Here is a 24,256-nt window from a genome sequence, read left to right on the forward strand (position 1 = left end):
AGGATTTATATTTTTTTAAAAACTTAATACATTTCTATTTCTATTTTTTTTTATTTTTTAGATGAAAATAAAAAAATTAAGAGTAGAAAAGGTAATATTTAACTTTTTTAATTTTTTATTTGAATGAATGAGAATTTCTTTTACTATTTTTTCTTTTAATTTCTCAAAAGAGAAATAACTTTTTTTTAAAAAAATTGTGCTAAAAATGGATAAAAAGAGAAAAAAAAAGAAGAAAATATAATATTATTTTTAAAGATGTTATTTATATTAATTTACTGTTCAAAATAGGTAACATAAGTATTTTAATCTGTAAAACTAGCTAGAAATATTAAAATGTTGAGCATTTTTAGTAATTTTAAATATTTAATTAAATAAAAAAAATATTTAGATAAACTTAAAATACCAAATTTATAATTTTTTTTTAATCATTTATGGGCTAATCTCTTTTTTGGACCTAAAACTCTTGCATTTCTTCGGAGCACACAAAAGCTATTTGTACTTCTCTCCTTACATTCGCAAATCAGGTAACAAAACTGTAATTATAGGCATTTAATTTAGGAAAAAATTTATTAAATTATTTTATGATTTAACATATTTTTATTTTAAAGGTTGTAGTTTATTTTTTGTTATTTTAAAGGTTGTAGTTTAACAATTAAATTCTCATGCTGCAAAATATGTCAAATTGAACTTTAAAATTTTTAGAATGTCCAATTAGACCTAAATCGATAACGCATTAACTTCACCATTAGTTATAGAAATCCATTAAGAATATGGACCAATGATAAAATGACACATGGCTCTCATTTAACTTTTTTAAATTTAAAATAAATAGAACAATATTAGCTCAATTAAAAATAAATAACCAGTAATCTTTGTTGCCTTTCTTGAAAACAAAAAAAATCTCTCTTTGCTCGCATATCATGTTCTTGCATAACCGTGAATACTAACTGCTCTTGTGCCTACTTTACTTGATATTGGCCCAGAAAAGATCTTTTGATAACTTATCATCAGTTGCTTCAAGTTTTGGAACTGATACACAATCCATTACAGATGTTAATGACGATAATATACCGCCTTTTAATACTATATATATATATATATATTTCAGTCAATAGGCTTCCAGTCTTCCACTACTGTTCCAACCCGCAGTTGTTCCTTTTTAACCCACTGAGAAGAAAGCGAGGAAAGGTTGATAACAGGTCTTGATAAGGTCGCTCGGCCGACGACGTCACCGGTTATTACTACGATGGTGGTGGCGCCCCTGGGTAGGGACTTGTGGTTATGGGAATGTAAGGCTTTTGTTTGACGGTGGTGATGAAGATTTGTGATAATTTGGTGGGTATTTGTAGATTTGTTTGGAGGTGATCAATTTTCAACCTTTAGCAATGAAGAGCGGAGAGGTGAGCCGTGCTGAATATTAACAAGTTGAAGCTTGGTTTGTTTAATTTTGACAGAGATTTGAGTTCGATTCGAGCTTTTATAATGGAGCTCGAGTTCGGCTCGTTTTAAAATATTTAGACTTGTGAATAACTCGACCTCGATTTGCAACTATCTCGATTTGATAAATAGTTCGAGCTTGGTTCGAATTTGATTCATTAAGTGGTTGCATAATAAAAAAGTTCGAGTTCGAGCTCGTTAAATATTTTCTAATAATTAAGTTAATCAATTGTAACATCTAAAAATAAAAAAAAATTATGAAAATATCAAATTTAACAAATAAAAAAATATAATTTGCAATAAAAATAATCAAACTCAGCTCCTAAAACTATAGCAAAATATAAAAAAAATTAGTAAAATAAAATGAATAATGAAAGTAAAAACTATCGTTATGTAAAAATTGCAAGAAGATCATAATAAACATATTACAGGTCTTTATTAACTTAAAAAAAGTATATAAACTAGCCCAATTATGCATTCACCTTTTAATGAATAATATTTATAAAATTTAAAATAAATTTTAAAATATAAAATAATCAAAGTGTGATATAATAAAATAGCTAAAAACATTTCATAATAATATATTAACTTATATAAATTACAATCTTGATTTATTTTAGCTTAATTTTTAATTTAATTACCATTTATAAATATAAATATAACTTCAATCCAAGGTTTTAATTAAATTAAGATTTTCTCAAAGAAACTGTATGATTCAACATCGACACTCCATTTTATATTGACTCCAAAATTCGAGTTAGACAAATATGAGATATTTAAGAATTAATGTATGAGATTGAAAAGAAAATACTTTGTGTTAAGGTTAAGATATATAAGGTTTCACAATAATGACAATATCACTAACTATATTCATTTAGACACAATATTTCATTTTTTCTTTCTACGCTAGTGCCTAGTTAGTCATGACCTATTATATACTAATTAAGGTTTTAATAAATAAAGATTTTTTTATTAAATTAATATAATTAGTGGATGCATTTAAAATATTTTTACGTCGTAAAAATATAATTAAATTTTATAATACACAATAACTCATAAGTAAAATAAAAATTATAATGATGAGTCAACTTTATTTTATCTAATTAGAAAATTCTCATTTTATTAAATTATTATAGAATAAATTTATTTATTATGTATTATTTTTGTTGTAATTCATACTAATAGTAATAGCTACATTTTTAAATGTTGTAGTTATATTATTATTATTATTTTGAATTCGAGCTCAAGCTTATAAACGAGCTTGCTTAATTAAAAACTTTTCTACTAAAAAAAAAAAATTTAGAATATAAATAATTTTACTTATAATAAGAGTTTCGCATATATATGATACGAGGGCTTATCAAGTCTTAATCTCAATCAAAATTCACTTAATCTAAAAAATAGATTAATTATTTTTATTATACTACGCCATAAATTCTTAGTCTGTATATGCATGAGTTTCAAAGTGCTATTTGACTTTTATTGTATTGTTTTAAGAAAAGGAAAAAAATAAAAATAATGTTTTTAATAAACTTTACAGACAAGCTAGATTGCGAACCTGTTCGCGAGCTTAACAAACCAAGCTCAAGCTCGAGCTAACGAACCAGACTCTATCAAGCTCGAAATTGAGCTCGAGCTCGACTTGTTTAAATTAATGAATGACCTCGACTGAGCTTTTTTATTGATCTGAGCTCTGAATAGCTCGTGAGACGTTTAGTTCATTTACAACCCTAGGGAAGGGAAGGTAAGAGAGTTGAAGAGAAGGAAAAAAAGGAAAAAATATTTATCTTATTGTGTTTGGTTAAATAGAAAATTTTATTAGAAGAAAGGGAATGGAATTAATTAATTTTAAATTTCTTATTACAATTATGGAAAAAAAAGAATAATTAATTATATTAAGATTTTTTTAATAAATCAAAATTTTTTATATCCAAATTGGAGTATAATCAAAATTAACTTCTATAAGAGAAATGAAGAGGAATTCTTCCCCTTCAATTTCCTTTCCCTCCTAAAAGATTTTATTTGCCAAACACGATTAAAATTATTACTCTCCATCTATGCATAATGTTATAGACAAAAAAGAGTTTAGAAAGAGATATATTTTATTATTATTATTATTATTATAAGGGTCAATAAAATTATTATTTTAATTATCAATTTTTGATTAATGAAAAAAATATAATACAACTAGGTGTCATTATTTCATTGGTTTATATGTGAGTTCTAGTACTAACAGAGTTATTAGTAGTATTAGTGATTGTGTCTAATTGAACTTTTTTAAAAAGTTGAAGAGTCTACTTGGAATCTTTTGAAGTATAAGGGTCTAATTGCACTTTCTCAATTTATTGAAGGACATTTGATTTTTAAGATTTAAGAAAATATAGGCATTTTTAGAAGGAAAATTCTTGTCGACTTGGTGAATTTAGAACCAGCAACGTGAAAAGCCCCGTATGGGTCAGATCAGATGTCCCACAAGAACTCTTCAATAACTTGACAACAACTCCACCAACCAATCCAACCCAACCCAACGCAACAACTGAACGGTAGTTGCAGTCAAACTTCGGTCAAACTTCCGAAAATGACGCAATCAACCGCCGCCACAGCTACGGCCACCTCAACCTCAACAACAACAACTACCTACACATCAATCCCAATCTCATCCACCGACGTACTCTCCCGATCACTTCATAACCTTACAACCGCCATCTCCACCCACCGCCCTTGGCCCGAACTCATCGCGTCCGGACTCTTTACTCGCCCCGACTCCCTTTCCTCCGCTCTGACCCGCCTCCACATCCACTTCCGATATTTTCGCATCAACTACGCTATCATCGTTTCCTTATGCGGCGCTGTCTCACTCATCGGATCGCCGGTAGCTCTGATCCTATTCGCATTCATATTCGCTCTCTGGTTGCTTATCTACTTTTTTAGAGAAGACCCACTCGTGTTATTTGGGTATCAAGTTAGCGATCGTATGGTTTTAATAGGCTTAGTTGTGGTGTCTGTTTTGGGGATTTTTTCAAGCGGTGCATTCTGGAGTTTGGTATTGGGGATTGTTATTGGAGTTTTGGCATGCGGGTTTCATGCCATTTTGAGGAATACAGATGGGTTGTTTCTTGGTGATCAGGAAGAAGCTTCTGGAAGTTTGATTGGTTCTGGTTCTGGTCCTCTTAGATATGGAGCTGTTTCTGCAATCTGATTGTGGGGATCTTTCACCCTATAGAATTGAATTTTGACTCATTTTTGTGACTTGTAATTGTTTGATTCATTGTTCATACCTGAAAAAACTGTGTGAGTTTCTTTATCCAGCGATTCAAACCTCAAGACCTCGCAGCTAACAGCTCAGAACAGCTTTGAGCCAAACCTCATTGGTCAAAAATTTGTTTTGGACTTGACTGAGATAGTCTTATTTTATTTTTACTGTTTTTGTGGAGTGTAACCAAGTGTGTGGTTCTTGGATTGTGATGCTTCCAAAGTTTATTTTGTTTTCTTTGATTCTACTCTACAACTGTAATTTTTTTTCCTCTTTAATCTATATTTCTTTATTGAGTGAGGTTTGAGCTTGAGTTGTGTTGCTTTAGCCAATTCCTTACCTGTTCAAACAAAAAAGAAAGAAAAAAAAAAGGATTGATCACATGGAAGGTGAAAACATTATTGGAAGTTGTTATTGTAGAGAGCATATACCCTCTATGTTACCCTCCATGCTTACATGGGACCTTAGTATCTTTGATTACTCAGATTCAGACAAATATATTAACTATTCTCAACAACTGCTTTCATTTGTTTTTCTTGCATGTCCTTTTCATTCTCTATAAATGATCCTCTGATTTGGTGCAAGATTTTGCTTTTGTGTCAAATACTCACTAGAGTTCAGAGTATCAAGGGCTTTCATAATCTAATATCTACTCTCATTAAGTATCTGAAATGTCAACAAAATCGCTGGTGTTATGAACTTCAATGGGTACTATGCAAATGGAGATTCAACAAAATTAAGGGGAAAAGAAAGAAGAAGAAAAGCTTATGGTTATATTTCTAACTGAAATGAATACAATGTAAACAAAACTAAGCTCTCCCATACTGTTAAGAGAGCATTATATTTTGCTTCTCATCCTGACTAACTTCGCTAGTGTTTCTTGTGCAGCCAAGGTTTGAGCATGGCTGTGGCCAAGCATTACTGTCCGAATACTTATACAAGTCCGGCATAATTTTTCGCCACTGTCAAAATGACCACCTCTCAGCAGCAACTTTGCTCTGGTTTCAAGCAAGGTAGCCTTCAACAATGTCACGTCTTGCCACAAATATTCATCCACTCTCTGTTGACCTTGTATTTTCTTTTTCCAACAAAGTGAATCATGGCACCAGTCTTGTATTTGCGACACAAATGACTTCTCTACTTCTTCAAGCACATTCGTGCACACTTTGAGAAGCTCCAGTGCTAAATTACACCTTGAGAAAGTTGTGAAAGCTTTAATTGCTAGTGGAAGAGCTGTCTTCTTTATGTACAAAACCATATCAGCTGCCTTTAGTTGGATAACTGGGGGTTCGGATTTGAATCCAAAGACAAGGAATGCAGATGCCCATAGATGATCAAAGTTGACTAAGGGGTTGCCAATTTTACTTACTCCCTGCACTGTGGCCTTGGCAGTTGATATACCATCCTTTCTTCTTGCAAAAACTTGAGTTATAGGGTGGAACTGAATCCAACAACCAGTTTGTCTGTTCGCTTTTCGCGCTAGTCCCAGTTTAACAAGAAGAATTGCTGAATCTTCTTCACTTTGGGGTGCTAATCCACAACCAGAGAAGCATCCAAATGTCAGGCTTAAGCATTTGGTCCATTGTTTAAATCTGTTCTCAATAGCAGACATACCCCTGGCTGTTGTCCCTAGCAAAGTTGCTGAAATGGGTGATGGAGCAAACCAAGCACCAACAAGAAGCATTCTTGAGGCAAGAAGGTTCTTTGTGCCATTGGTGTGTTGCAAGACTGTGAGACAAAAACGTAGAAGCTTCATTAGGAAAGGACTGTTTTTACAGTATTGCTCATCATTTATGCTCATATAGGAGTATGCAGAACCATCTTCCTGTGGAGCTTGATTCATAGCTTCAAAAAGTGCAGATGGAGAAATTGAAAGCTCGGAAAGGAGTGATCCAATCACCCACAAACCAAAGCTCAACCTTCCCAATTTCTCGTCAAATTTTTGAAGAAACTCTAGCTCCTCACTTGGGTAGTCAGTTTTCCTCCTTCCTCTCATTAAGAGCATTGCATCTGATAATGGCAAAGGTGGAAGCTGCATCATTTCAAAATTCATCACCTTAGGTAGTCTGGTTGTGATAATCACATGTGACCCTTTAGTGTTTCTTGGAATCAAATCATATAAATCCTTCCCTTCCCACCATTCTGTTTCTGTCTCAAGATTGTCAATAATAAGTAGATATGGTATGTCTCTGAACAGCTCTCTTTTGACTCTCTTGAATGCTTCAAATTCTTGCTCTTCGAAGCTTCTAATTCTCTCCCTTTCCTTTTCACCATCAGCACTCACATCCAGTCCTAAATTGAGAGAAAGATTTAGTATGTTCTGCCTCAAATACCGAGCTTCCCCACCAATCCACAAGACCATTTTATATCTCTGAGAATATCTATAAGCAAACTCAAGTGCAAGCTCTGTCTTTCCTATGCCTGCAGTACCATTTATACAAAACACACTGTTGCTTCCCAAGCTCTTGTGAGTCCCATTTTTTGATTTCTTGTATCTTGACCTCTTCAATGAATTCCTTTCCATAACTGGTTCCACCCAAGCCTCTAAATCTGGTTCTTTGCACTTGCCTCCCAACTCCAAATTAATATATGTTCCCCCTTTAGCAGTGGTAGTGACCTCCTCGCTCTCCTCATTTTCAAAGCTATCAGATTGCCCGCTGGCTTCTCCTTTTATGTTTGGAATGGAGCACTTCTGTTCAAGACTATCCCACCCACATCCAAATAAAGCAGTTTCAATCTCCGTCATTTCCTTCTCTCTACCAACAAAAAATCTGTTTCGTGGGAATGGGAGCTCCTCAAATCCTTCTACTGCATCATTCTCAGCCACACTCTTTCTGCCAAGCTTAGCTCTTAATAGACCAGCAACTTTAGTTATACAGCTCCTCCAATTACCCTCATTAGCTTCCAGCTTGAACTCTTGCGAATTCAATAGTCCATCAATTGCTTCTTTTCGCTCTTTATCGATTGAATTGCAGTAAAGAAGCCCCATGACTTCAGCAAGTTCAGTGCCAAAGAAAAGTGGGATCAAGTTCTTCTTCTGAGCAAAGAATCTAATCTCTTCTAAACTCAGATGGTTAAGAAAGCAAGAGTTGGTCACTACCACAACTCCATAAGTGACTGAGCAAATAACTCTATCCGCAATCTCTTGGCTTTGATCACAATACTTGGCTCTATCAGCAACAAAGCAAGCAATTCCCTGAAGCTCCAGCTCAGATTTAAGCCATTTACAAAACCGAATGAGATTAGGATTCTGTCCATGGAAGCCAATATAGACGTCATAGCTGAGTTTGGCATTGGAAGCTGGGGAAACAGAACCTTTGAAGGATATACGAGGGACGGGAAATGAGAAGGAGATACGTGGAGGAGCAGGATCTTGAAGTGCCCCACAGGTCACATACTTGAGCTTTGCATCAGCTGGATCATCGGAAAATTCATATTGGTCTGATGGGGGAGTGTAGGAGCTGCTTGGTATATCATCAGATTGTGAACCCCTGTATGACGAGGCTGGTGGCGATGATGGGTGGGTGACTGGTGTTGGATTCTCGGGTGGAGTCTTCGTCTCTTGGGGTTTTGGGTTTATGCTTATAGCCCTTGGTGATATATATGGTGATTGCAGAGCTGAAACAAATGCTGATGATGGTGGTGACACAAGAGGAGAGTTGTATGGGGATGATTCAATGGAGCTCTTTAAGTTTGGAGAAGGCAAATCTGTATTTGAAGTAGAAAGATGGGTTAAGATGTTTTTACCACTTCTATTGCAAGAAGTTGAAATCTTGACGGTAAGCCCGCTTGGAGGGTCTTGAGGAAGTTCACTAGAAAGTGATGCCTCTTCATCCATGGCCATCAATGAAAGCTTGATATGTACAGTAGAAGTAGATCTCTCTTCTTTTGGAAGCTAAACTCGACGATGTCTTTCTCTCACAAAACTTTGTACTTTTCTGTTGATTTGCTTTGAATAATGTCAGAGACTGGAAGTTGATAAGGAGGCTCCATTATTTGCTTCAGAAGAACCACTTTTGGCTGAGTAGGGCAGATCTTTCTCTATTGGATTGGATTCCTTTGCTACCGTTTAAGCTGACAGAAAAATAATAAGTGAGGAAAAAGGATAGCCAGAAGAGGATGAATGCAACAGTAGCAAGTAATGGGTTATTACAGGAGAAATCTGCATGTGATGTATATACATGTAGTAGCAGCCTCTCATGGTGGGCCTCTTAGTCAGACCCATAACTGTATACTTCTGCCTCTTCAGAGTTAATTTGACCAGAAGACAATTGCCAAAATGAGGGAAATTGCTCCTTTATGTTCAAACATGAATGAATGCTTGTAGCTGTCTTGGAGAATGGAACCTTTCAAGCTTTTTCAAGCTTTGGTCTGAAACAAGAGATGATCAAAAAGAAAAGAGAAAAAAATTCAGACTTGCAGAAAATATTAAAAGAAAAGTTGAAAGCTGTGGAAATCATGAAAACCCAATAATGGTACAACTCAAAGGAGAATAAGAACACACTACTTGATACATCATTTTTTAGTTACCTTGTATTAGCTGGAGACCCAAGAAGAAGAAAGAAGAAAGAAAAGAAGAAGAAGAAGAAGAAGAGAGTCCTTCCCTGGCTTGCACCTCTTCAAAAATCAAAATAACACTCTCTTCTTATCTCAAAACAACAAGCTGTACAGAGGAGGGGAATCTACGAGTATGGCTTGGATCTGCTAAGTTTTCAAACTTAAAAATATTCTATTTAGCAAGTGCTTAAAAAGATGTAGAGGTGTTAATGGGGCTGCATTGTATACTATTATTAATATTATTATTTAAATGTTTTTGCCTTGGGGTTCGCCTATTTCTTTTTGTTTTATGGGTTGTGCATTGTCATATAGTATGAAAATTTAAATATAAATGGTTTCTCATTTTGTCAGGGCAACCCAAGAAAAAATAATGTTCAGAAAAGACCTAGAGTAAGAGGGCATTGGGAGAGGAACCCTAATTGAGACCTTAAAGGGACAAGAACACCACCCAATAATTTGAGCTAATTTCATTTGCCACCTGATTTGCTACTAACATCATGAACAATTTTCCTGAAATTTTTAGGGCACTACATTTTTATTAAGGCTGCATGCAGATCATAAAATGGCTTCCTATAGTAACTACTAGTGCTCTGGCCAATGGAGAAGAGGAGCATGAAAGAAACATGATTATGAACTCTGCAAATGCCAGCAATCTTGCCATTTAAAGTGACAGATGCATTACAATTAAGCTCTAAAAGAATTGAAAGCTGAAGCTTGCCAAGTTCTCATGCTTTCCTGATCTCAATGCAAAGGAGACACACAGATATTAAAAAGAAAAGAAAAAAAGAAAAAGAAAAAACAAAATGGGACATGTCAACCTGCAAAAATTCATTACAAGTTGAAATTTCCCTCATAGTTCTATTGCTATTTTGTTATGTTGACATTGTAATCTTCATCTTAGTAATGAATTTGCTGAGAAAAAAGAAAAAAACAGAAAGAAGAAACTCAAAACTTGTTGATGCTGATAATGGGTCTTGAAAATTACACTGGAATAATTTAATTAATCTGTAAGATTTTTCCCTATGTAATATCATATGTATGTACTTGTCTGACAAAATTTAACACTATTGTGCCCTGGAAATTGGACCAAAGACCAGTCCAACTAAAGGCTTGAATAAATATTATCGATTTGCTCAACATATTTCTGACATGCATATTTGGCAAATTTTTCTTTTTTAATTCTTTATTTATTACATTTTCTTAACACCTAGAAAACCAACTCAAGATTGTACTTGTGTTTTTCATATTGGTACTTCTAAAAAACAACATATTAATTGTCAATACTTTTTTCTATCTGAGTTGATAGGTTTGGTTTCAATCCCACTTTCTCAAATTGAATTCAGCTATCCTATCCCCTTCTTCCCTTATCCCATTTTGAATTTAAAATTTAAAAAGATTAATTATTCTTTTTATATTTAACACATGTATTACTATGTATTTAATAATTACTTTGTAAATGTTAACCGCAATAAGTTGCCTTATAATAATAACCTAATCAACTGAAAATCAAATTCAGCCACAAGATTAATTAATGCAATGCGTATTGAATCATCATCATCATCTTTCTCAAATAACCCTATTGCTTTAAGATGTTTTTAAATAATAATAATAATAAAGGTAGAGTTTCTTTTCAATTTGTATAATTTAATATTGTAATTAATAAACTTTTTATATATATTTAGAATTAATTTAAAATATATCAAATTAAATTTTTATAAATAATAAAATATTAATTCAAGAGTTTTAATATAGCTGCTCGATATTTTAATTAAGTTTGAAAAATATTAGATACATATATAAGCTGTAAGTTTATATAATGATACATTTTAGATTTTAAGCACCATCCTGTTGCATGAATTAATTATTCCATGCATCTCTAAAAGGAAAAAGATAGAAAGGGTCAAGCTGCTGCTGTTGCTGGAGGTAATTAAGGCTGCGCTGACTCAGACTATGTGTCAAAGTAATCAAGTGTCAACCATTTAATGACCCTTTGGCCTAATCCTAAAGCATCATAGTCTTTCTTTAGTTAGCCTTTAATTTGGCCATCACAAGATTTATATATATATATATATATGTAATACATGGGGTCTGAATTCACTTGGCTGCTTTTTTCCTGAACTTTTGATAGCTAGATTTCAACTGCCTTTTTTAGTGTTTAGCTAGCAAAAGCTAGCTGTTTCAATCATCTGTGTTAGTGCTTTTTCTAAATTAAAAAAGTAAATAAATAAAAATGAAGGTGGCCTAGTATGGAAAAGAAAGTGTGGTGGCATTATGAGCCTCTTTCTCATTTTATTATGTGTTTTTTCTATTTTATACATTTATCATCTAAATGTGGAACCTCCATCTTCATATAATATAAACTTAAATGGTAAAATGTAATTTTAAGTTTTGTTTTATTGAGCTATTTAATTTTTATTTTATTTTTTTGAACTCTTATATTTTTATTTTTTATTTTTATTAAGGATCTAATAGTCCTTAATTAAAATAAAAATATAAATATAAATAAAATAAATAAAAAATTATGAAATATTTGTCAAAAGTTTTTAATAAAATAAAATAAAAATATAATTATTCAAATAAAATAAAATAAAAATTTAAGGATTTAATAGAATAAAATTAAAAATTTCAAAGGTTTAATAATAAATATTACCAATTTAAATCATAGACATTCTAGTGGAGAATTGTGTCATCTTTCTTGTGATTACATGTTTCTTACTATCTATTATTGCCCTCAAGTTTCTTGAGAAATTATTATTATTATTATTATTATTATTATTTATTTAATCTTCCAAGTAAGAGAGCCACTTTCTTCTCTTTAGACTGTTGAAGGCTGTGAACATTTTCTAAGAATACTAAACTGATAAACGCTCCACTACTGGATTTTGCTTCTTACTGAGTCTTTCATTCTTAGCAAAGCAAAGAAACAAGCTGTTATGGCATCTCATGCAATTTTAATTGCTCTTTAAGCATATTTTCTATAAATGTATGGGAAAAGGCTCATATTTGTCCCTAAAGTACAACTTTAGATATATATTGACTCTCTATGTATTTTTTTAGCTAGTTATATACAATATCTCGCCAAATGAAGTTTTTAAGCCCCTGTTTAGAATAGAGCCGAAGAACGGAAGAAGCTCCCGTTAAATCCAACTGAGGTGGCAAATGAAGTGGGACCTACAACTAATTGTAACAAAATAATAACTACTCTCACCACTATTTCCCGTTCTCTTTCATCACTTTCCTTTTCATACAAAATAAGAAACCATTAATTAACCAATTGATTCCAATTAAAATTAATGATGGCTTCTTCTTTAACTGCATCGTCATCATTAATAACCACATAAAGCAATGACACTAAGGTTCTATGAATATCGAAAGTTCTGAATGTCAAAGGTTCTGTGAATGTCGTAAGTTTTGTTTATAATGTAAAATATATATGATTTCTAGGTTGGGGGATGTGGCTACTTCGAATGACATAATGAGCCAAGTGATTAATGAACTGAGAGTTGAAAACTCCTTTTTGAAGGCAGAGATTAGGCGGTTCAAGTATGAAGATAGAGAAAAAGATGAAAGGGAAGAAATGAAAGAGATTTGTAGACTTGATTTGCAGATTGAAACGGAAAAGATATGGACTAAGCTGAGGAATTTGAAAGCTAGCAAACAAACAGAAATTTGAACAGTTTCAACATAAAAACAAGAAGATGAAAAATGGTTTTGTTGTCTTGTTAATTGCATTATTAGCTTGGTTTGTTTATAGAAATTTGGTGAAATATAATTAGTTGTGGTAAATTGCTTGTAGCACAACTATTATTTGTGTAATTTTGTTAAAGATTGAAGAAATAAAATTATGAGACTTGATTTGAATACTGGCTATGCACTAAAATGAATTGTTGTAAATGGAAAAGCTTTGCTAAACGACATTCATAATCATAACCAATGAGCAAAAAACCATTTGCTGGCATACTGCAGTCAATATTGAGCTAAAGTATCAATATCACTTACTCTTAGGCAAATAACACCAAAGTAGCAACAATATATAAAAAACTAATTACTGGCCTCACCTGTTACAGCAGTTAAATATTGACCGAAAAGATAATGCTTGCTCTAAGGCATAAAACACCAAAGTAGCAAAAAAAAAAAATTACTTGTTCTAAGCCACAAAATACCAAAGTAGCAACAAAATACAAAAAAAGAAAATTGCTTGCTCTAAGGCACAAAACACCAAAGTACCAACAAAAATACAAAAAATGTGCTCTAGTCAAACTAATATTTTGTGGTAAACTATTGGTATATTGTAGTAGTATCACTAATTATCTTGCCTATCTTTTTCTGTCTGCCTATTAGTTGCTCTTTTTGAGCTTGCAATTGTAAAAAGGTAATTGCAACTCCCCATTTCCATTGCATTCCTCGAGGTGCAAATAGCAGGTTAGTAGCAAATATAACTTCTGAGCCATCTTTAGTGAATTTGATTGTCCTTGTAATGGATGATGCATCCCTTTTCTTTTTGCTTTTTCTCAAGTCTCTTTCACATGGCATTGGGAACCTAGTCCGAGGATCAATTTCCATTTTCTCTGCTTGTAACCTTCACTAATTGCTCTTTCATTAATTTATTTAGGCTGTGAATGTCAAAATGTCATATGAAACATGCCACAAACTAATATTTATAAGAAAAAAATAAGTATGAAAAGTTCCCTGACATTATAAGTTGTTCTTCCTGTATTCAAATCCATATGACATCCAAAACTAGCTGTCCTCCTTGAATTTCTTACGCACTATCATCCTAAGCTTGTTACAGTTACATTAGCTACTGTGCTTGTTGGAGCACTTGATGTTGTGCTTGTTGGTGCACTTGCTAGTGTGCTTGCTGAAGTACTTACTGGTGTACTTGTTGGAGCACTTGCTGGTGTGCTTGTTGTTGTTTCCTATAAAGTTGAATGCAAACAATTGCACTCATTATAATTTTAAAAACTAAATAATATAAATACTCAATGTCTTTGAGAACTATGTATTTTACCTTCTTGTTCTTATTTGGACACTTAGTTCTATTATGTCCTTTTGTACACAACCCACTCTGCTTTTTGCCTTTCTTAGTAAGCTTTCCAATTTTGCAGGTTGTATTAGGCTCATTTGATCCTCAAATTCTCTTCTTTCTAGGCCTGCCTGGCATCTTAGTCAATGGAGGAGGTTCTATTCCCTAGTATTCCTCACATCTCATGAACCTTTTCCCAGGGACTGGCAATAATGGAAACTGATATGAGGCTAGATAGGGTGACTTATGATAAAAATAGCTTATATATGAAAAAGGATTAAGCTTGAAATGATATAGAGCACAAATGGCATATTTGCATGGGATTTCTGTAAGATCCCATATGCTCTACATGTGCACAAATTTCTAACTAAAAAGACTGTATGCTTATTGTTACCTTCCCAAATCTCATAACCATCTTGACCATTAAACACTACTCTGCAACCTGAAGCATTTTCTTTATTGTCTTGGAACAATTCCATACAAGCTGGACTCCAGTCATTAATCCACCAGTCAACCATTTTTTTTTTCTTTAATTCGACTCATTGCTTGTAGTCTTATTTTCTCTAACATGCTAATTATAGGTTTATGTCTTGCCTCTAGTATCCAGGAGTTAAAACATTCAGAAATGTTATTATTAACCATGTATGACTAGGTCATACACCAATAATGGGGTGGATGTTTCAGAAGGGTTTCTGCTACCTTCTTTTAGACTTCACCAAGAAGCTCTAAATTATCTTTGAACTCCTCTTCAAATGTACTCCAAGCACAAATCCAAAACTTTTTCTTCAATTCCCCCCCTCTCCGTTGCTTAGACTAGTTGGAGTAAATGTGCCTCGCACACCATCTGTGCTCAGCGAGAGGTAAGAAATTCTCCATAACATCAATGAGACCCTAAAACATAAAAGAGTAACCAATACTACAACTATAAAAGGTTGTATACTATAAAAATAAAAATACAAGCAAAGAAAATGAAAGTTGCTCACCTTTTGCATGCTAGAGATTACAGTATAGGCTGTTCCATTTCCAAGTTGAAGTTCTTACTTTAGCCAATGCAAAAACCATCTTCAATTATTCTTATTCTCTTAGTCTATCATTGCCCATGCAATTGGCACCATCTAATCATCACTATCTTTGTCATCACTATCTTTGCCTACTACAGTAAGAATCTGGTCCTTAATAACCCCTTTTTAAGAAACATCCATCCAGACCTATGATAGGTCTGCATCCATTCTTCTAGTTCCTCTTAAGAGCTTCAAAACATAAGAACATCCTCTTAAACGCCCTTCTTCCTTCTTTCAATGCTTCCTTACATAACTAAATCTCTGCTTTTGTACCAGGATTGCTTCTTTTAAGTGCAGCTGCATATGCTTCCAAATAACCAAACTCTAATTTGAAACTCTCATCCATTTCTTAAATTATCATCCTCTTAGCCCTTTTACACTTAGCCAGACTAATATTAATTTTTAACAAGCTCTCTCCATCATCTTTTATTTTTTTATCTTTACTGAAGGATTTTTATAAATCCTACCCTTGAAATAATTATTTAAAAACCTAATAGTAGCACTAGGGAGTGAGAAATCCTTAAAATATCTATGCTCAAGTATTGGTGTCTTTATTGCCAATCCAGGATTTTTGCCATCTTTTAAAATGAAAAGCACAAAAGGGCAGTTTTCCTTATTTATACATTTAACCCTAAGTCTAAATGGTTCATTTGGATTGATTTTTAGCTTTACACCTAAAGCTACTCCATACTTTACTATTGCTTGTTTAGCCTCATTAGCATTAGCAAAGGTCATCCCAAGCATGAAATGGCTTTGCCCATCACCTTCATCATATCTGACCCTTTCCCTAGGTGCAGACTGTTCAAAGTCACTTTTCTCATTGCTAGATTCTTGACTTCCATCATTTTCATTTATGTTTGCATTATCATCTTCACCATCATCTTCCTCATTGCTAATATAGTTTGTAGGTCTAGAATTATAAATAGGTTCTTCAGTAACAATAGACTCAGATTGACTAACATGAGCTCTATCACCCGCATGAAATAACTACTCTATATAGGTATTTCATTGTTAATGTCTGCAATAGATGCATCCATATCAACATTTTATTCAATTCCCAAAATATTTGGTTGAAAATTTATGGATTTATCAGCATAGAAATCTATTTCTCCCACTCAATTGTATTTGCTAATGTAATTCAAGACTCTCTTAATTCTTTCATTATCTTGAACTAAATGCAATCCATCTTCCAGTGTTTTTCCAGGTTCAAGTTTAAAAATATGTTCCACATTTGCATACCCAAGCATATTCCTATATATATCCTTAATATATCCATAGCAGAGGAAGTCATAATCAAAATCATATAGTATATCAATATCATCTTCTAGATAATCAATTTTTGAATGTAATTGCCATCTACCACCATAATTAAACCTCAGATTCACAACACCATCTATTCTGCATAAAATAAAATAAAAGAACAATTTTAAAATCATTTTCTTATGACAACAAGCAGACGTAGTGTATACAACCACATATAGCTCAAGTAATAAAGCTATTGCAATAGTTAACTCAGTTTACACCACATGACAACCAATATTTTGAAATGGACAACTCAAGATATAATATTAAAAAGTAATTACATTTTAAAATAGAATAAAACAATGAGACCTACATGTTTCACTTTAACATGTATGGTAACTCCAACTTACAAACACGGTATACACCTAAACATAGCCCTAACTCACTTCCTTACTATATGGTTGAGTGGTAATTTCGGTATGTGTTAGGGTTAGAGTAAATAAGCTCTAATCGATCGATTTAGCCCCTACAGTTTAAACTCAAGTTGGTAGTTGGGATTCACTACAGCAAGGTACAATTCCTAGTTAGTACAGGACAGTAACTCCCACCATTTTCAATAAATATTTTTTATATTAGAAGCTGATGTGGCTAGCAAACGGGTCCCGCTTCTGAGGTTAAGTTATTTCCACATATGGCTCCTACTAATTGTCATATATTTTGAACTTCAGCTTCATCATCAACAGGTCTAAACAAGGGCTTAAGAACTTTGTTTGACGAGATATTGTGTGTAACTGGCTAAAAGAACACATAGAGGGCCAATATGTACCTGAGGTTTTACTTTAGGGGCAAATTTGAGCCTTTTCCCTAAACATATTAACCCTATTGAAATTGATTCTCACTTTATTCGTAATCATTTGGCCTACGGAAATTTTTGCTAAAGCTCATTCTAATAACTATTATCTAATGCTGTATTTGGTTGAAATCTGTTCATAAATTTATTTCATTTGAGAAAAAGAAATGGGAGAAAAAGATAAAATTAAAATGATAAAATTGAAAGAGATATTTTAGTGTTATGAAATATTTTGATAATTAATATGAAATTCGTTTAAAAATTCTATCTATTTTGTGAGAATTTAGTTTGACTATAATCAATACTGTACAAGTTTAATTAGTAGAATTCTAAATTAACTTTTATTTCATTCAAAGCTCATAAACTTTAGATTTGTAAATGAATTTCATAAATTTTATAGATTTCAACTAAACACAGTATAAACTTAAGACATTAGATACATGGCCTTGAGTTTAGAGGAAGGAATGTTGATTGATATTATTATATTTATAATTAAACACTATGATCATATACTATAATTATACATGTAGTCATGTAATCTATGATGGAGTTGTAATTAGTCTTAGTTTATTTTATAGTGGACAAGATAATAATTTCTACAAACTGAGAGAACAACCGACATGGCTTAAAAAAATGAAGAACTTTTTTAAGGGGAAATTCATTCCAACAAAACTGGGATCTTAGCTTGGCATCTGCCAGCGCAAGATGATGAATATACTGAGGGACCTTTTGAAACCAAACCATCTCTGAATGACAATTAAAAGCTTGTTTAGAAAGTCCATTGGCAACCTGATTACCATTGTTCAGTGTGAACTTAACAGCACGCGAGGGAATACTATCACAAAGATTAATAATGTCCTTCACAATAATTCCAGCTTCGACAAGGGAATTCTCATGAGAGGTATTGCTTAGACAATACCAAGTGAATCTGATTCCACCACAGCTAGAATAATGCCACTTTATAAGGCTTTTGATAGGCCCCATTTGATTTCTACTGCTTCAGCCAGGTCCACCGAGAGCAGCTGGTTGATTGGCTTGGAGCTCGACATAATCACCTTGCCATGGCAATCACGAGCCACCATTCCAAGGCGAACAATTCTCTTATCTTTATTGACAACATCATCCATATTGAATTTCACACTATTTAAGTATGTATGTCTCCAAGATTGAGTAATTCTATTTTGCAGGGAAGCTTAGGATTAGCATTACATATATCTGTAATATCGTCCTAAACCCAGGCTATGACTTCATTCACCGGCAACAGCTTCTTTGAATGAACAACAATATTCCTTCGAAACTAGATTCTCCATATTATAACAACAATCTTGTTTGTTTCTTCCTCATTCAGACGATACAAACACATTGTAAAGAAGTCCTGAAAATCACATAAAGATTCAATGTCACAATCTTGTATGAAGTCAACAGATTTACGTACCTGAGATAGACAATTGCAGCCCTACAGAGCATGGAAAGTTGTCTCTTTATCAATGCCATAAAGAGGACATAGATCATCAACATTCGGAATCCAGTTGTGACAAGCTTTACATAGAAAAATCTTGATTTTGGATGGCAAAAACATCTTCCATATTTTTGTCCAACATGAACTAGCGTTCAAATGCGATGAGTAGCTTGTATTCCCATTAAGCTCCATTGCTAACCAATAGCCACTATTCACACTATAGTTACCATGTTTATCAAAATGCCATCAAAGAACCGGTGGCCTATGGCCTCATATGAGAGGGATTTGGAGGATATCCTCTGCTTTCTCAAGAAAGAAGGCTTCCTTTATCATCCTTTTATTCTACCTTCCAGACTCAATAATTAGATCACTAACTCGGGTCTCCACGTCTAACATCTTGCGCGAGAAGGGCTTAAACTCGAACAGTAAGGAAATCCATCTGTCACTGTATATAGATATTGAGTTGCCGTCTCCAATGCACCAAAATAATCCTTGCTCAATAATTTCCCTCCCCCAAAGGATGCTCCTCTAAATAAAAGATGTTTTACTTGACTTCTTAGCCTGCAAAAAAGATACACTAAGATAATATATAGCTTTTAAGACTTTTGCAGCCAAAGAATCAGGATAGTGAATGAGTTTCCAGCTTTATTTAGCCAGCAAAGCCTTATTAAACAAAGTTAGATCACGAAGCCCCAATCCCCTGACCTTTTTGTTGTGACAAAATGATCACTAGTTACACTAGTGGAGTTTCCTCTTTTTGTCATCTCCGCCCTACCAAAATCGTGCACAAAGATGATAGAGCTCGTCTATGAGTGATTTAGGCAGCCTAAATATGTACATGGAGTAAGCCGAGATGGATTGAACAATAACCTTCAAGAGGACCTTTCAACAACTCGCAGAGAAAAGCTTAGACTTTCACCCTTTTAGTTTGTCCTTAATATCTGCAAATAAGGATCTTTTACACCCGCCTGCAAAGCTAGGAAGACCCAAGTAATGCTCACGACACTCCATTTTTTCCATATTAAGAGTATTGACCATATCATTAGCAATATGACTAGGAACAAGTTTATAAAAACAAACTGCAGATTTATTAAAGTTAATAACTTGGCCTAAGACCCTGGCATATAACTCAAGGATTTCTTTAATTGCAGCACACTTGCTCATGTTAGCTTTCAGAAATAGAAAGCTATCATCCGCGAAAAAAAGGTGGGAGATGCTTAATCCATTTGCTCCAAAAAGAAATCCATGAATTAAACTTAAAGCTTCTACATTCCTTAACAACGATTAAAGGCCTTCTACACAAATTAAAAATAAATAAGGAGAGAGGGTCTCCCTGACGGAGACCTTTTGAAGGGGTTAGATAACCCCTTACCTCTCCATTAATTAGATAGGAAAATAAAATCGATGAAACATAATTCAAAATCTTAGAGGTCAAGGATATAGAAAAACCGAGTTTAAGCGTCATTTTCTCAATAAACAACCATTTCACTCTGTTAAATGCTTTAGACATATCGAGTTTGAGAGCAAGAAAACCATCATCCTTCCTCTTCCAATGTTTCAAAGCATGGATACACTCAAATCTAATAATTGCATCATCGGTTATAAGTCTGTTTGGAAGGAAAGCACTTTGATTTTCAGAAATTACCTGTGGAAGGGCTTCTCGAAGCTTATTGGCTAAAGTCTTGGAGAGAATTCTAAGAATGACATCGGATTCTTGACCTTAGGAATTAGTGTAATTAAAGTATCATTAACACTACCCAAATTACCACCATTGTTAAGCATATTAAGATATGCTGAGGTGACACCATAATTATTAACCCTCTATATCCAAAAAGTCAATATAGTTAATGGACTAAATTGAAAAATAAAATTATAATTTGATCCTTAAACATTTTATTAAATATTAAAATCATCTAAAATTATTTTTTTTATCAAATTCAAATAAGGTTTTCATTTTTAGCATAGTCTAATTCTAATGCCTATCAAAATAATAATAAAGATAAATATTTGTAACTATAACCATGCATTCTATTTTAATAGTTCAAATTCAATTATATGCTAATTTTATAATGTTCTCCAAATATAAGTATTTCTAAAATATTTAAATTTTTCGGATTGAATTGTGCTAAAAATTAAATTAAGTAAAATAATAATTAATTAAATTTATTAAATACTAAAATTAATTTATTGTAAAACTAACTATTACTGACTAAAATTAATAATTTGACTCTAATATGATAAAAAAATTAATTTTAAATGAATTCCATATTAATAAAAATTCAAAGTTATAATTTTATTTTTCAATTTAATTTTTTGATTGTATTGACTTTGAATATAGGAGATTAACAGTTAATTTTATAAAAAACATAAAAGAGAGTTTATATAATAAGATTGACTCGGGGGAGAACTCAAAATCAAAGGATAAATAATAATTATTTTTAAATATTATATAATTGAACTTTTAATATCAGTGACTAAAATATAGCTAAATTTTACATATTTTTATATGGCAACTACTAAAATTTAGAGACCTTAACAAGCTTTAACATTGCAAAAGTGCCAAATTTAGAAGTGTAAATTAGTACACCTAAAGAGTGTTACAATTAAGGTCGCTTCCTTAACTGCCGCAGTATTAGACCCTTAAAAGAAAAATTAAAAGCATGTTTCATTATTAAATTTTTGAATCTTTAGTCATATCTTATTAAGTTGTTGAATTTTCATTTTATTTTATTAATTTATTAATATTTCTATTTTTATAATTAAAACTTGTTTAATAATATATTTCATACATAAATAAAATTAAAATATAAAATTTGATAAAATAAAATAAAGAATAAAAATTTAATAAAATAAAATTTGAAAATTTAAAAACTTGATTTGCTAAAGAAGAAGAAAAGAAATAAAAAGGTAAGTTAAGAGAGGGTGGAACCATGGCATGGCATGTGCTCTTAATTTTGTCAATTTATGTAAAAGTATGTGGCAATATATGCAAGAGTGAACATGGCAATTGAATGAGAAGATGACAGACAGGCATCTTATTCATCATTGCACTTTGACATTAATGAAACTTAGAACCAGCCAAATTAAATATTTAAATTTGACCCTTTTCAACTAGAGTTTCTTTTTCTTCTTCTTCTTCTTCTCTTGTGGCCGCCTGCGCCTCACCTGGTAGCTGGCGACAACAACCTATTTTCTTCTTATTCTTATATATTGTCTTCTTTTTATTATATTTTTATTAATCTAGCTACTATGTGCTCTTTTTTAGAGGTTTCTTTTGTATTTACCCTTCTTTCCTCTTTTTTAGTAGAAAAAATAGCAATCTCAATACCTAAACTATGTTGCGTCTCTAATATTGAAAAGACAAAGCATCTATTCTTATGTGATCGAAAATAATATGTGAGGTCATTCATATTAAGCCATAAAATTGTAATGAATATTCATTACAATTGTCTCAAGGTTCAATAACTAGATCAAAATTTAAGAAGTGTTAATTTTTAATTCAACGTGTGTAAGGTCTCGGTCTAAAATGAATCACGAGGAGGACGAGGAGGGGTTCGAGGCTTTAGATTTAGTGAAGGTTGAATTCAACTTAATGTAAGTATTTAATAGGCTTACTTAATCTTTCATTTGGGTTTTTAAAAGAAAAAAAAAAGTGAGATTGAGTATATGAAGACTTTGGGCTGAACTTAACTTATGCTATGAGATCTATCTACGTTATTTAAGTAAATTAGAATTTTATGGTTTAATATGGACGGCCACACATGTTGTTTTTCCTAGTTAAGACTTTATTTGAGTTATATATCTTTATTAGTAAACCTAAGTAAATTAGAATTTTATGGCTTAATATGAATGACCACACATATTATTTATTCTAGTTAAGACTTTGTTTGAATTATCTATTTTTATTAGAAAGGTTTACTTGTATTTTAGATGAGATGTAAATCCTTATTAGTTAAGATTTAGGGTTTTCTTAGTTTATTTAAGCTTAAAATGAATTTCATTGTAAAGTGGTTAATTTGATGAATGAGAATTGGTTATTAAACTTAAAGGTTGTTTTTCTTTTGTATTGAATTTCTTGTGTAGAATGCGTGATTAAGAAACATTCAAGTAGATTGATAATCTTTTTGTGGTATGTTTTGAAATTGGGATTTAGGAACAAGTTTTCTAAATTTTAATTCTTGATCATTTTACTCTTAGTAATATGTTTTTTCATCTTTCTTATGGGTTAAACAGAATTGATTCTTTAGATTTTCATATTAACATTCTGCAATTCAAAAGGGGTTTTTAAGTTTATTCATGAAGATTCCATACTATTAGTTGGCCTACAAAGCCTGTTTGAAAATTTATCCTTTATGAGTTGGTTTGATAAAACTTGTCTAACAAGCCCTCACTTGTCTTGTAATTTTGGCTATTTTACACTCTATTGAATCTAAAATCTATATAGAGTTTGTTCTTTTCATAAAAATTTAAATTTTGAAAAATTTAAAGTCTTAAGACATAATTCTCAATCTGGCCTAATAGTTTTAAAAAATCCAAATTTTTGTTGTACTTTTCTATTTTGCCAGTTCTTTAAAAATTATAAATTTAGCCATAATTTAACCAATTGAGTGCAATTTTGGCCAAATTGAGTTGTTGGTCAAATTTATATAATGTGTATAATAAGTGAAAGCAATTTAGAAAATACGAATTCAAAATTAAATAACGTGAATAAATAATGTGGCATTAGGACCTTTCAATTTGGGTTTTTCATTTTCTATTTTAGCGTCCATAATACTGTTCGTGTTGCTTAATTTTTATAAACAACTCAATTAGGCCTAAATTGCACTAAATTTGTAAAATTTTTGTTAAATTTACTAATTTTAAAAAATTAGCCAAAATAATAAAATTTTGTAAAAGTTTGGATCATTTAGGCCTTCTCAAGCTTTATGACTCCTAAGAATTTAAAATTTATTATTCTTAACAGATGAATTTTAAAATTCTATTTTTTATATTTCAAATTCTATTCTATTCATATTAGAAACTGCATAGGAGTTTCATAATAAATTGTAATGATTGACATATTTTAATATTATAAAACTTTCTAATATAATAGATAATTTTATTTCCTTAAAAAATGTTAAAGATTTATACTAAATATCACAATTGAAGTAAAATTTAAAAATTTAATATAAAAAAGTAAGAAAAGTGATTTTTTATTAAATAAAAATATTCTATCATTAAAAAAAATTAATTAGCTAAATATTTTAATTTGATTATATAATTTTAGATTTTATCTTTTGAATATAGAATAATATTTAGAAAATTTAAGCCTAAGAAATTTTTAAGAGTTATCCTTTTTAAATATCTGAATTTTTTTTTTAATTTAAATTTT

The 24,256-nt window shown here is 31.9% G+C and overlaps 2 protein-coding genes and 1 long non-coding RNA gene across 4 annotated transcripts; 1 reads left to right on the forward strand and 2 right to left on the reverse strand.

The window, feature by feature from the left end:
* Positions 1 to 3,839: 3,839 nt before the first annotated feature.
* On the forward strand, positions 3,840 to 5,003 carry LOC8267918 (PRA1 family protein G2). The gene has a single exon (XM_002531708.4). The coding sequence runs from the start codon at positions 4,016 to 4,018 to the stop codon at positions 4,634 to 4,636; it is 621 nt and encodes a 206-aa protein (XP_002531754.1). The 5' UTR covers positions 3,840 to 4,015; the 3' UTR covers positions 4,637 to 5,003.
* Positions 5,004 to 5,438: 435 nt separating this feature from the next.
* On the reverse strand, positions 5,439 to 9,417 carry LOC8267920. Of its 2 annotated transcripts, none has more exons than XM_025159556.2 (2): positions 9,221 to 9,417; positions 5,439 to 9,061 (listed from the first exon to the last, which is right to left on the reverse strand). In XM_025159556.2, the coding sequence occupies exon 2, from the start codon at positions 8,532 to 8,534 to the stop codon at positions 5,529 to 5,531; it is 3,006 nt and encodes a 1,001-aa protein (XP_025015324.2). In that variant the 5' UTR covers positions 8,535 to 9,061; positions 9,221 to 9,417; the 3' UTR covers positions 5,439 to 5,528. The 2 variants fall into 2 exon arrangements, with proteins under 2 accessions (XP_025015324.2, XP_048231092.1); XM_048375135.1 differs by having other exon boundaries at positions 5,439 to 8,764; positions 8,844 to 9,417.
* Positions 9,418 to 17,953: 8,536 nt separating this feature from the next.
* Positions 17,954 to 20,517, reverse strand: LOC125371089. Its single transcript, XR_007217305.1, has 2 exons — positions 19,591 to 20,517; positions 17,954 to 19,446 (listed from the first exon to the last, which is right to left on the reverse strand). It is a non-coding gene; the product is annotated as an uncharacterized LOC125371089 (long non-coding RNA).
* Positions 20,518 to 24,256: the final 3,739 nt, after the last annotated feature.

Source organism: Ricinus communis, chromosome 1 (genome assembly GCF_019578655.1).
Source record: "Ricinus communis isolate WT05 ecotype wild-type chromosome 1, ASM1957865v1, whole genome shotgun sequence".
Lineage (NCBI taxonomy): Eukaryota > Viridiplantae > Streptophyta > Magnoliopsida > Malpighiales > Euphorbiaceae > Ricinus > Ricinus communis.